The 15,183-nt window shown below is 35.9% G+C and overlaps 1 protein-coding gene across 6 annotated transcripts in view; it reads left to right on the forward strand.

Annotated features, from left to right (window-relative positions):
• The window catches only part of LOC129746069 (putative inorganic phosphate cotransporter), a 55,000-nt gene extending 40,422 nt beyond the window's left edge, over positions 1-14,578 (forward strand). For all 6 annotated transcript variants that reach the window (XM_055739509.1, XM_055739514.1, XM_055739511.1 and 3 more), the window contains 4 exons: positions 11,910-12,419; positions 12,483-12,859; positions 12,929-13,303; positions 13,486-14,578. In XM_055739509.1, the coding sequence (XP_055595484.1) occupies positions 11,910-12,419; positions 12,483-12,859; positions 12,929-13,303; positions 13,486-13,713 (1,490 nt within the window). In that variant the 3' untranslated portion in view covers positions 13,714-14,578. The remainder of the gene's footprint in view (positions 1-11,909; positions 12,420-12,482; positions 12,860-12,928; positions 13,304-13,485) is intronic.
• The last annotated feature ends 605 nt before the right edge of the window (positions 14,579-15,183 follow it).

The raw sequence follows: 15,183 nt of genomic DNA on the forward strand, positions 1-15,183 counted from the left end.
TCACTTCGTCAATGAATGGGAGCGCACGGTGCAATAATGAAAAGCCGAAGTGCTACTGTTTTTTTTGTGGTGAAACATCCAAAAGCGAGAGACAAAAAAACGGAAATTTATGGTGTGCGTTACAATTAGCCAAAATTACAACTCGATTCGATTACAAAGCTGTCAAAAGTTTGCTTCAATAATAATAAAAAACATTGACAAGGAACGTCGTGTATTCTCACTCACTTGCTGAGCACAGCAGGCGACGTGTGGGCACGCGATCACACAATTCGAATCGTTCGTTTTGCACGTGCCAATATGTCCGTTTGTGACGCTTCGAACCGTTCGAAACCAAAGCAGCGTCTCCGAGACCGGGTCGTCGTCGTCGTCGTCCGAGTGGACTTCAGTCAGACACAGACTGGTATTTTTTTTTGTTTTCTCGCGGTCGAATGGCGGCGCTCAGCTATCGCGTCGCTTCTTTCCGTTCTAAGCAAAGTAGGTAGATGACGACGTGATGGAACACCATCTCACCGGTCTGCTGTGTTTAGATTAATTTATTTGTAACTTTTTTCCCTTTATGTGGAATTTGTGCGCATTAGTGACTCATTTTTTGGATTAAAAAACGAACGTGTACATATTTATTAAACTGTTAGCCGAAATTTGGCACCTGAGCTGACGACAACTTTGCGCGCGTTTTGTGCGCGCCTCTGTAGGAGGTATTTGGCCTAGCATTGTAACTAGTGATAAACGAACCCGGGGACCGTTTTATGATACAAACTTGAGATAACGGAAATTAGAGAGCCTGAAACAATGGCTGTTTGATAACTATGGGCGTCTTAGTTACATATGATTGGCAGATCCATACTGATTGGATTTCACCACGAGGTCGGAAGTGTTTCGGAGAAAAATCAATTGTTGACAATTGAAACGTTCATTTGAATAAGAAGAAATAAACACTATAGGATCCTTGCAGATATCTGCCTATTGAATTCTAGGATTTGACGAGGTCCATAGGATTTCTGAACTCTCAATTATTCAAATGTTTCAGATATTTCATAGTTGCTCCCCATTATCAATCAAATATTTAAAAAAAACTGTTAGATATTCCAATAGGCAGGTGTAGGAACTAGAAAGTCGCGTCAAGAAATTACCTTTTATAACTTTTGCAACCTGGGCACAATGGTTTAAAACTCGAAAAACGTGATCATGGGCTTTTTAAAGGCCTAACTGTCAAAATAGTTTTATGATATGCTCTACAATGTTTCATCATTTTCAAATGCGCATATTTTGTTGTAATTTTTTCCTGATTAAATCACCTATAAGTGAGATGAATTTTCAATTTTTTTATTTATCATTTTATCACTATGACGTCTTCAAGAAAGTTGTAGATCATCAGATTTTAGGAAATTTTGTTGAAGACGTCAAAGCTCTGTCTTTTGAAACAACGCGTTAAAAAGACATTTTTTTCAAAAACTAACATTAAAAAAAAAAAACAAATAATTCGTTCAACTTATTTCGAAGCGAGTTTTGAGATAAACTTTGTATGAGAGAGTTGTGACAATTGTAAAACTACACAACTTAATTGAAGGTGTCAAATCACTATTTAGAAGTTTTATAGTACTTTTGTACTATAGTACTGTACTATATTTTGTACTGTTTTATAGTACTACTAGCAGACCCGGTAAACTTCGTCTTACAATGTTCAATTTGGCGTCCATTTTCTATATTTCCTAGTTTTCTTTACATTTTCCTTCTTTCCTTTTACTCGAATCGTCCCGCTCAATTCTATCAAAATTAAACCAAAGAATTCAAACTCAACGGATCTTTTAAAATCTAATTTTTGTAACTTGTTCAATAAATAACTGTATGTTGATAATATGTGCGTATCATTTGCTGTATTCCATTCAGTAAATTTATTCCGTTTTGTTATATTGTTTTCAATTTCGGAACAATTTTTTGAGTGTTTGCCGAATATTTTGCCTAAAGCAGTGCTTTCAGCTCCCAATTAGCTTTGGATGGTGTATTTTTTAGAGCTGAAGGAATAAAAAAAAAACAAAAGAAATTTTTTTTACTAACCATTTTCAAACAGCTTTTTATTCATCATCTTCATCCTTCGAAGCAGTTTGATTTAAAATCCATATTTTCACCAAAATCATTGCCAAAAAGCTTCGCCTAATACTTAAGTTATAGACTTTACACATTTCAACTTAAAGTGTTCCAATACAGCACTTGTCATGGCATTAAATCTGGCGATTTTGCGTATTGCAAATTACTTTTTTTTATTCAAGCAAAAAAATGCCAATTAATTCCTTTTAATTCCTTTGAACTTTGAACAAAGAAACGATTGGTTTTGAAAAGAGGAAAACAAATGTTTAAATATACAAACCATTATTTTAAAGATTTTAATTGAAGCAGTTCTGATTTCAAAATTTCCTGAACATTGTTGGTGGTGATCTGCGATTTCATTTAGGATTACGTTATATTTTTAAGATTTAATAACATTCAATTGAAAAGCAGATTTTTTTAAATTTAATATATCGAAAAGAAATTATCTGTTCAGGCTCCGATGGTTTCATGAGTTCATTTTGATTCCTGGAAATTATCATGCAAACAAAACCTTAATAAAAATTATGTGTCATTTTACTGTAAATCTTTATTTTCAAAATTGAAACACCGGTTAAATCCTAAATAATATCACCACAGTTCAACTTTCATATTCTCTGAAAAAAGGTATTTGTTCAAAAAAAAATTAGTTATGTTGACAAAAAGAAATATCGAAGTATACATTTGTCCCATTTATTGGGGCAAGTGAAAACACATAGGTCTTCTCAGATGCGTCAGTGAAAAGACTTTAAATTAATTTAATACTTGTTCTTGTTTGTCTGTTTTATCAACTTTCATTGCTATATCCTAAGTTTTTCTCCGGAATAAATTAATGCTTGGTACTTCAATTTTACTGAATGCTGTTCAACCAAAAGACCTTGATTTACAAAAAAAAAACCTTTATAAAAATTTTGAATATCCGCTTCAGATTCAACACTCGGGATATCCTTTCTGGCCATTCTGGAGATAAAATTCTTAAATTGTAAATGTTTCATAGCTGAATGGCGCGTTTTCACTTATTCCACCTGAGAAATTACAGGAATTAATATAATTTTTAACACTTTCAGATCATATTAAAAGTTCATCATAAAAATCTGCAGCCCCTGAAATATTAATTACAAAAAAACTTTTCAACAAAAAAGTGAATCAAAAGTCTCTTCTATATAGCTAAAATATGTAAAACAAAAACACAATTTTCATGTTAAGTTTGTACTTGAATTGTGTGTAAACAAACAGTTAACGTGTAAACAGTTTTTTGGTGAATGATTTTAAAAAAAGAGTTAAGTTTATTTAATCAAATTTTTTTTTGGGTCCAACAATGATTTAGATGAAGAAATAATGTAAACATTTTTTGTAAAAGTTGATAGTTTGCACTTGCTCTAGTCTACTTTCTTATTTAAAATTTTTTCCAGAAAATGCATATCCACACTTTTTGTCATTAAAAAGTGGATTATTTTATTGATAACTTCAATTTACGTTTGCAAAAAATCAAATAGTTCATTCGGCCTTTTAAAACTTCAATCCTATCTAATCTATTTCAAAGAACAGACTCTTGTTGAGAGGACGAATGACCAAGTTGGTTAAAATCCTCTATAAATACACAAAATAGAATAGAATAGATTCTTGTTCAGTTAATGTGTCTAGCGTTCTAGGCGTATTGGATTATACGAAATTGAATGTAAAGCTTCCCAATTTCTTATTTTCAAACGTCCGCAAAGTGTCATAACATTATTTCATATTTATCTTTACCAAATTCATATTTTTTGGACAACAATTTACTACTTAAATTAACACGAATTAAAAATGGTTTTAATATTTGAAATCATTTATATGGTTTTGATTCGATCGATAAAATATCAATCCGTGTCACATCTAGGCGTTATATATTACCATGTGCTGTGTACAAATAAGCAAGAAAAAAAACACATCTAGGTTGCATATCGCCCCCACGTGCATAAGAAATATAGGTACATACTTGGTTGAGAAATAGGCGCCTAATTTTTAAATTTTTCCAGCGATCAATGAACAGTATGCTTTGGTTACTATTATCTTGCAACGACGTTTGCTTCCGACGCCTCGCCCATGGAGACGAAAAACAAATCTCTCGAAGAAAAGAAAATCTCTAAAAATGGATGCCTGACTTTTCAATTTCAGATTTTAGCAAAACAAATATTATATGTTTTATCCGATCAGCAAAATGTCAACCTGAGTCACATCTAGGCGTCATTCATAACCATGTGCTGTAGAAATGAGCTAGCAATCAAGAATAAAAAAATAACATCAAGAATAAAAAAATCACATCAAGGCATCATATCGCCACCACTTGCATTGAAAATATGCTTGGTTGAGAAATACGTGCCAAAATATTCTCACTGATCAGTATGCTATGCCATGGTTACTATCTTCTAACGACGTCAGGACGCGACGCCTCGACCTTGGAGACGAAAAACAAACCGCCCAAAGGAAAAAAAATCTCGAAAAAATGGAAGCCATGACTTTCATTTCATTCAAAAAACTACAAATTTAATAATTACGGACAATTGATGCCACTTTGTGTTGTTTTTATTCGATATAAACCGATTCGCATGGCTACAGAATATTCTAAAAATAATTTCATTCGAATCGTTTGGGTCATTTCGGAGGAGTAGTACTACAAACACCGTTACAAGAGAATTTTATATAATAGATAGTACAAAACCAAATTATATACATTAGAAAGCGTAATCTTTCAACTTTAGTGAACATAAAGTTTCATTTGTACGCATGAGGTTTTACCACAGAGAACAGACGTACAAACTCGAACAAAAAATCGTCAAAAAAGTGTGTAAAATTTCAAATGCTATCACCAAAAAAATACGTTAGAAATTGACTACAAACAGTGGCATCTATTGCGCCGTTCAAAAGTTACAAATCAACTTTGAAGTGCCCAGATTTCGAAAAGGCTTAATCGTATATGAACTCACAAAAAAAAACAATCCAATGTCTCAGTAAAATGGACGGTTTTAATTTATTGCTTAATAAATGAAATCGTAACTATGATTTCATTTATTTAGCTGGGCGAAATTTCACTTTCTTTATCTTTGTACTACTATGACAGTTAAAATAACTAACAGCTTTGGTATTAGTTTTCGCACTTCTTGAACAGTAATTCATGGTAGAAAATGCATCACCTATGTCCAGTCAAATACAAGAACATTCTTGACGATCATTCTCACCCAGCAGTACTGATTCTAGGCATCTCAAAGCGGGTTTCTTTCACATATCACTTTAGCATCCAGCTGTTTTAAACTTTGTATTTCTAACAAGTTTGATGGAAAAAGATAATAACTTTTATGATTATTTTTTTCATGCAACATGATGAACGTATTAGGTACGAAACTTCAACAGCGATTTACTTGAAGCATGCTGAGCAGCTCATATGACCTATAGAAAACTGACTGAAACTTAGTCAGCTTTTTTTGGCAGTTCTCTTTGGTGTGTTTGGAGACATCTGGTCGCCCAGCCAAAAAACGAAAATTGGTTCAAAAAGGGTGTTGGGATTTTTACACAAGTTTTGTGTGCTAGCTTGTATGTCTGTTCTCTGTGGTTTTACTACTAAAATTACTTAACTGAAAGATGCCAGTTTTATAGTTTTAATATTGCCGATTAAACAATTCTCTTTGCTTGTATTCTGGTAGAGTACAGTTAATGTTTAATATATCCGTATTTAAAAAAAATCTTTTAAATGACTTTTGAACAAATTTAGCTACAAAATTGAGCAAAATACCCGCTGGCTTAGGAGACTTGAAGGCTATCCTCTACGCCACGGGCTGCGGTACTTGATCCCCTTTTCTCATTTTCATCATATCTTTTTGGGAAAATTTAGCAGTTACAGGAGACTTGATCCTTTACTAAAGGAGACTTGATCCTTAATTCAGGGTGCCCTGACTCAAAAATCTAGTAAAATCCAAAGATAAAAGTTCCGGTGACTTTTTTGCCATATTAGTTCTCATTTCACAGTTTGTGTATATCAGACAAAGAGAATTCTAAAAGTGTGTGTTCTACCCTAGAAAAAAGATCTTCAAATTAAATTTCGTAAAATCTTTCAAACAAAGTTCAATTACTCGAAAAATGAAATTTTTATAATTTTTTGAGATAACAGAATTGTTTTTTTTTGTTCTATTTGGCACATTTTTCTCGAACATTTTTTATTTGTAAGACATTCCTGTTTCGAGATAAACCGAAAGAATCAAGTATCCCCAGAGACCAAGTATCCTCATTCTTCCCTATCGATTGGGGGATCTACACTTGAAGAAGAATTTCCTGTTGTCGAAAATGTATCGTCGCCACCATAGAATGGTAAATCGTTACTGGGATTGTTTTGAATCCCAATCCCCCTGTTGTCTTCTTCTACATCGGCGTCACTCTGCTCCATCAACCCGGGGTTATCGAGTCAACAAAATAACTTCACAAACACTTTTTTTTACTATTTCTCTACGTAGAAAAAGCCCGCGTACTACATGACTTCAAAAAAGTCGTGAACGACTCTTCATCTCTTTAAGGAATGGTTTTATAATCATCAAACCCAGTGTTCGGCACAAAAACGCTAAACCGCTAATCGCTAGATAGTCCGATAACTTTTTGTTAGCGGTTTAATTTTGCCGCAAAATTTTGATTGAGCTAGCGAATTAAAAAGTTCCGCTATTTTTTTAATTCCGCTAAATGAAAAACGCTAACTTCCATTTACTTGTTTCAAATGTTACTTCTATTACTGATAAAAGTAGACTTTTTGTCATTTGACAAGTAAAGGAGACATCGAGCATCATTCTTACACCAATATGCGCTCCAAGTGAAAATGGTCACTTCGAATGGTCTCAGGGCAGAAGTGCCTAATACAGATTAACTTTTTTTTCTCTTTAAGTACTTCGATAAATATTGTTAAACAGTATTAAACTATTTTAAACATCATTTATATAATTCAAAGCTAGAAGGTCATATTTTAGATACTGTTTTTTGCTTACAAAAGTACAGTAAACGGCCTACTTGATCAATATTTTACATGACTTTAGCACGGTCGTCCACATGCGGTGATTTGTTGAAATGTGCTTTTTAGGTTAATCGATGGATTTTCAAAAGCTTTTCCAAATTTCTAAGTTTTTTTTTAGATCTCACATTACTATCTCACACGGCGAGTCTCGAAATTCGCTTTTTACAACTTGTTTTAAGTAGATGAGATTTTTACTTTTCACAAAGCAGTTTTAATAAGTATTTTAAATCAGGTGAAATAAAAATAAGATAGTATCACCATAGAATGAATTTGCATATTTATTTCATTAAGTTTTTTAGATACACGTTTGGCAATGCTCCTATCACGAAAATTTTGCATTACTATTTTGAAAGTTTGAAAAAAAAAATGAAACCTGAAATGAAATTTTTCAATAGACTGGGCACAATAAACTATCTGCACTATGTTTGTAAAGTAGGTATTTGAGCAAACGAATTGAGATGCATCCATAATCCATACTGTTGCCATCCTGTTTACGTTATTGTTTATCAACAGTTAGAGATTAGGGATATAAGCTTGGAGCGATAACTTTTTCCGCTCATTTAGCGGTTTTGATTAGCGATCGCTAAATTTGAATGAGTTAGCGATTTAATAAGCGCCGCTAATTTTTCAATTAGCGATGCCGAACACTGAATCAAACCATGTTATCGACAAAAGCTGATGCAAAATGTGTTTATTCGTCCTGGAGAATTTACCGACAATGTTAAGCGTATTGACATTAAAGATGTAAAGTTTTGAATAGCTGAGGCATGGGCTGCAGTCCCTGCGTCTTCCATTGAAAATTCTTGGAAATTGCTATTCAGACAGACCGATTTCGACGACGAGCACGATTATCCAGTTGATTGTTATCAGAGAGCGACTGATATCAATTCCATATAGAAATTCTCACTGTCCAGTTATAATCCACGCAAACTTTTCTTTGAAAATTCAAATGTTCTCGATTAATCAAAATTCCAATACATCAGGTAAACTTATATGAATTCCCATTGGCGAATTTCATGGAACCCAAACGGCTGCATGTCTTTGGGCGTCTTTGGGCGAAAAATTGATGCTATCTTCAGCATATTACGATTGGCGCGTTATAATGAGCCGTGATGAAACATAACCATAAAAAAGCATATCTCAGCGAGTTCAGTATGATTTCTCAGCATCAAATCATAGTTTCCCCTTTTGATGTGTCAGAAAAAATGTCTTATTCATTTTTCCCTGCTTTGTGACACCTAACAGCAGATCGTGGCCTAGATGATAGCATCCTTGTCTTCTAAGCCAACGGTCATGAGATCGAATTTCGGTTGCGATATAACCTGGCACACATAGTATGATGAAAGTTGACGATTTTAGCATTAGTGAAATGCTAGCCGGGTAAACTTTGGAATTTTACGCCTCAATGATGCAGCACGCATGTGGATGGATCTTTTCAAGGGATCTTAGATTGTACTTAGAGATCCTACCTAGATACAGTACCGTTCATAATTGTAAAGAAATTGGCAGCTTGGGCTTCATCATGTTGACTTTGAACGTCCATAACTTTTTTCTCTGATGATATTTTTTGATCAAATTATCTGCGTAAGGTAGATCAACTATTACACTATCATATCACGAAATTTGAGCTTTCTAAAAATTGAGTGGCCAGAGATACAGTAGTTCTACAAAAATGGGACTTTTGGACTTTCACCATTCAAACTGCAATATCTCAGAAACCACGCAACGTTTTTTTATTGAAATTTTACAGTGAGATTGTTGAAATATAAAGATAAAATGTCTGAAGTTTTTGAAAAGTTCTATCGATGGGATCAAAAGTTTCGCGATGTACAATATTTCAAGCATGAACCTTAAAATGCGATTTCTATAAATAGTTGATAGTTGATCTATCTTACGAAGCAAATTTGATCAAAAAATATCATCAGAGTAAAAAGTTATGGACGTTCAAAGTCAAAATGACAGTGCGCGTGCTTCCAATTTCTATACAATTATGAACGGTACTGTATGTCTGGGCTCTTAGTGCTTCCGGTAAACAACTGCAACTTCAACCAATAGTGCAGGGGTGTCAAGTAGCATAGCAAAGTAAAATATAGTAACGCGGGGTAATACCAAAATAGATCAAGTTAAGGGTCGCAATGGACTCTCTCTCTCCGACAGGAAAAACAGACACCTTATTGAAAGTGTTTTAATGTTTACATCGGAATAAAAAAAATCCTAAATTGTGAAATTTTTAATGTATGATATAACGAATATAAAATTTTTTGTGTGGAATGGCCTATAAAAATATACATTACCTCCGTGAAATAAGACAGAGTGAAATGAGCAATAATGATGAGAGAATCGTAAGTTAGCGCATGGAAATTAATTTATGTTTTAAAGCAATTTACTAGAATATATCAAAACACATCTAAGTAAACTGGATTTTGTCTAAAAAATTCACATTTTTTGTCTTTTATCCGATCACTTTCTAAAACTTTAAATCAAATTCTTCAACTTATTTGACGATGTTAGGTCGAAGGAATTGTTTGTTTCAATTGTTTTTATATAAACCTTAAACCAAAAGCAAATTCTAGAAGCGTTATATTCAAAGTGGTTCAGACATTGGTTGAGTGTATGTACCAAAACAAAATGATTGAAGGATTTTTTTTTCTGGGAATTCAACACTGCGGTCATTCTTTCCTACTGATTGAGGGAAACACATTCCCGGTTCATTGTATTGACTCCTACAGGCTTCTCAGGTTTTTTGATAATAGATACTGGAAATTGGAACAATAAGCAAATGATCAGTACGCTAACACTACTAATCCAATTGCTGCGGGATCTTGAATGGAAAAATACAGTATCTCAATAGGAAATAGAAGATACGTGAACAAAGGTTTAATATTCTTTTTTCATTTTTATAAATAACTTTTTGAAATTCAGATCACTGTTATAATTTAACTTCATTAGATGATAATGTGTATCCTACATTAGACTGACCCAATTTGTATGGGATGATTTTTACAACATTTTTGGTGCATAGATTGGTGCATTTAGGTGAAAAAATTACTTTCTGAAAGTTTCAGACCATTTGGCAGAAACACGAGCTGGCGCAAAGGACTTGAAATTTGTATGGAGATTTTCGGCAAAATATATGAAAAATCAACATACTTTCACCCTTTGTGTTCTATAATATGTTTCCAGTGTGCTAGAAAGCTCAGAATTTCAGGAATTATAGTTCAAACAATGACAAAGAAGTTTGTAGAAGATTGTGACGCGATACGAGTTGACTGTGATGAGTTATCCGCTATCGAATGTGTGATTTTTTTCGCATTTCATCGATATATCGTGGTGTATAGATGGATTATTAGTACTTAACTTGATCGCATTGTCACACAATGAGAATAACAGATAGAAAGTTTGTGTTCTCGGCTGCAATAATGTTTGTTAGAGCTTTTTTCGCAACTTTTCCGAGGACACAAACTTTCTATTTTTTATTCTCATTGTGTGACGATGCGATCAAGTTAGTGCGATTATTATCCTATACACCGTTCACGATACATCAAAGAAGTGCGAAAAAAAATCACACATTCAATTGCGGATAACTCGTATCGCGTCACAATCTTCTACAAACTTCTTTGTCAATGTTTGAACTACAATTCCTAAAATTCTGAGCTTTCTAGCATACTGGAAACATATTATAGAACACAAAGAGTGAAAGTATGTCGATTTTTCATACATTTTGCCGAATATCTCCATACAAATTTCAAGTCCTATGCGCCAGCTCGTGCTTCTACCAAATGACCTGAAACATTCAGAAAGTCATTTTTTCGTCTAAATGCACCAATCTAGAGGGTGCCGCGTGGAATATACGGTTTTTTTTTGTTATGGACCAATCTAATCCTACATGCCTTTTACTATCGTATTTATAGTTGAATTGTTTGTTAGGATTGGAGGTGTAAGCTCCAACAAATCGTGCTAAAATTTCATACAAATTTGAGCCTCATAGAGTAACCGAATGGGCTGATATATGGCATGATAATCTGTGTTTGGCTTAGCAACAATTTAACCCTCATTTAAGATTTTTTTAAATAATAATTCTAATTGGAAATAGTGTGTACTTATTGTAATGGAAAATTTTAAAAAAGTGTTTGTTTTGCACAATGCACTTTTTCGCAAAGTGACGCTGACACAACCAAACAATGTTGGAACTTTGTTACTATAACTAGGTTATAGTCAACACGGATGACTCTTATTTGCTCTTAGACTTTGGAGTGCTACCAAGAAACCCTAATTTGCTGTCCTCCCCAAATTCCCGTCGTAATTTTCTTCTGAACTGCTTTCCATTGATTTAAATGTGCGAGGTATCCAAGCCTCTAAAATATATTTGAAAAGTCGAATTTTGATACCACCATGGATGTATGGATCTTCCTATTATACAGCAGAGCGTAGTACAATAGTCATCCGATGACAAATTAGAAATCGATTAGTTGCCTTAATCATAAAGCTACTATTTTTTCCTTTTATTTTATCCTAAGTCGTTTATCTACTACTAAAGAATCGCAACTTTAGCTTTCGGAGGTTTTTTTTTACAAGGATTGTACTTTACAAAACTCAGTAAGGTGATTTTCCACTGTGTAGATACTACGAAAGCAAATAAGATACATCCACTTTTATCGCATCCATCAACCGCCACAAGAACAGATCCGCTTCCTAATCCCTGTTGTAAATCCAAGAAATACTTTCCCAGCCGCTTGGTTGTTGCCCGCTAGTTTGCACAAACGTGAAAATGACGAATCATTCTATTTGTTCTTTCTTTCAGGCCGTTTCGGAACTCGTCACTATGTGGTCTTCATGCTGTTCCTCGGCATGGCCAACGCCTACGTCATGCGAACGAACATGTCGGTGGCCATCGTGGCAATGGTGAATCAGACGGCCCTCCACAAGGAGGACACTTTCGACGACGAGTGTCCGGATAGGGAACTCCAGGCTGAGGAAGCCCACCAGGATGGGGAGTTCATGTGGACCACCAGTATGCAGGGTTACATCTTGTCGTCGTTCTTCTATGGCTACGTGATCACGCAGATTCCGTTTGGATTGCTGGCCAAAAAGTACGGTGCAATGAGGTTCCTCGGATGGGGAATGTTGATCAATTCGGTGTTTGCTTTCCTGGTTCCGGTGGCTGCTCGTGAGGGCGGTGCCGTCTGGCTTATCATCATCCGATTTATCCAGGGTCTCGGGGAAGGTCCGATCGTGCCGTGTACCCATGCCATGTTGGCTAAATGGATTCCACCCAATGAAAGATCTCGCGTCGGCTCGATTGTGTATTCCGGTAGGTTTTTTTTTGTCTTGTGAATCTAATTTTGGAGATTCTAATTTAATTTACTATCAACAGGTGCTCAATTTGGAACGGTAATTTCGATGCCTCTGTCCGGACTGCTGGCAGATCATGGATTCGACGGTGGCTGGCCATCGATTTTCTACGTTTTCGGAATTATCGGTACGGTTTGGTCCGTAGCTTTCCTCTTCACGTGTCACGAAGATCCGATCACACATCCCACAATCGATAACGAAGAAAGGAAATACATCCAACAGGCGCTGTGGGGCAAGGCCGGTGTCAACATTCCTCCGATTCCGTGGAAATCCATTCTGACCAGTATGCCATTCTATGCGATCTTGTTGGCTCACTTGGGCCAGAACTATGGCTACGAAACGCTGATGACGGAACTGCCCACGTACATGAAGCAGGTGCTGCGATTCTCGATCAAAGCCGTAAGTGCCTTAATTGGATTGATCCGGTCCAGTGTTGTCCATTGAATGATTTTTTTTCTCTCTTGATAGAACGGAACACTTTCGGCTTTGCCATATTTGGCCATGTGGCTGTTCTCGATTGTCGTAGGATGGGTTGCGGATTGGATGTTGACTTCCGGTCGATTCACACACACCATCACCCGTAAGATTTCCAACAGCATCGGTCAGTATGGTCCGGCCATTGCGCTTATCATCGCTTCCTTCACCGGTTGCAACCGAGCCCTGACGGTGGCCATTTTGACAATTGGCGTCGGCCTCAACGGTGGCATCTATGCCGGCTTCAAAATCAACCATCTCGATATTACGCCACGGTACGCTGGCATTCTGATGGCCATCACTAACTGCTCCGCTAATCTGGCAGGTTTATTGGCACCAATTGCGGCTGGCAACATCATTGAAGGAAAGGTACGTCCCACTGATTAAGGTTATAAGTATGTTAAGACCATTCCAAGTGACGATAATCTTTTATTGCCACAATTCGTATCTTTTGTGCACATATTATCATGCATCCTTCACTCTATACTCTTATTGCATATAATCCGTATAAAGTACTTATGATTATAATCCGGTTGTCGTTTTTAAACCAGCCCACAATTGCTCAATGGAGGATCGTTTTTGTGATCGCGGCCGGTGTCTACATTTTCACGGCCACCTTCTACAACATCTTCGCATCGGGTACCCGACAGCCGTGGGACAATCCGGACAACGATGAAATCGAAAAGCCAGCCTCGATAGAAGCACCTAGCCAGCAGGAGAACGGCCACAATGGAGTCAGCAACGGAAACGGTGTGACGCATCGGACGGCAGCGCAATAGACAGACAAACTGACAGACATAGAGCTGTGATGTTAGGTCCCCCACTTCCTCCTAACGTCCTTTCCTCGTTGCTAGGGTAGGATATTTCTCTAACTCGGTCAAAAGACAATAGACATTAGTACCAATCGAACCCACTTTCTTCAAGCTCACGATTTTCCACTTTCACCACTTGTTCTCAACTTTCCTCATATTCGATGCTTTAAATCTTTGATTGTAAACAATTCTAGATCATCCTGTTTATGAAAAAGGATGTCAGCGAGTGATTTTCTAGTTAAGTTGTAAAGAAAGGTAGAGTAAAATTGTTTGTTATAACGTTATAGGAAACAAAAAACCCATACAAGTGGGTTGTGAAAATGGGTTGTGATCCAAAGTTTACAAGAGTCTATAAAATATGTTTTACAAAACTGCCCAAACGATGAGGTCTAATACTGCTGGACCAGATGATAGATTGTGAAGCTTCCAGGGATCGGTCGAGAGGCGAACATCCATTGCTTAGGGCCAGTCGCATTCGCAAGACAAGACACATCACTGCACAAACGAGAAACAAATACGTAAAGGCTAGGGAAAACAATATCCGTTATTCGTACAAATTGTACTGCACGCGTACCAGCTGCATCATCAAGTTGATGTTTTCTTTCCGTCAAATATTTAGAACTACGCATGATGTCTTCTTATACAATTTACTGTGTATATACATATACAAACCCTCATACAAGCACACCAACACAAAAACACTCACACAAAAAAAACAAATAGAAATATATTTTTATTTTGTAAATATTTAAACAGTCAAGCGACTAGTGTTAACATCCGTCGTTCTCTTTTCGAGATGATAATAAAAACAATAATAATCAAACACTGATAACCAGCGTTAAAAAACAAAAAAAAACTCTCTCTATCTGTAGTTTATCACATCAGAAAGGTGCAACTCAATCAGTGAAAGTGAAGCAAAACAAAGATAAAACCAGATGAGTGCATCCTTCTCCGTTAATCTCTTGTGGGTTGTTTGATCTCAACCAACATTGGAAGGATTAACCTGAGAAATTTTACCGGTTGCATTGCCCCGGCTGGGAAATGCGTGGCGTCGTTGTTGTTGCGAAGGAAGGTGCTTGCTGTTTACAGCCAAGGTGTGCAATTTGTTTGACACACATTGCTTGTTTTGACACTCGTTGGAAAGGGGTCGGAAATAATTCGGCAAAAAAAAAAAAATTGAAAATGACCCAGATATCTGAGCTGTATAAGGAATTTACAAACTTGAACTTAAATTTGAAATCGTGAGAGCTTTAAAGTTTAAACTAAAAAATTTCAGACGAGTCGATAATCAAATGGAATTTACCTGCTTGAGCATTAGGTAATAAAACCATCCCAAACTTTTCCTTAAGGATCATCCGAAGCAACATAAAACAGCGGAGATGAAAAATGATTGAAACATCTTAATTTCATTAATGTTTAAGATTTATCCGAGCAGAT

Source organism: Uranotaenia lowii, chromosome 2 (assembly GCF_029784155.1).
Source record: "Uranotaenia lowii strain MFRU-FL chromosome 2, ASM2978415v1, whole genome shotgun sequence".
Classification (NCBI taxonomy): Eukaryota; Metazoa; Arthropoda; class Insecta; order Diptera; family Culicidae; genus Uranotaenia; species Uranotaenia lowii.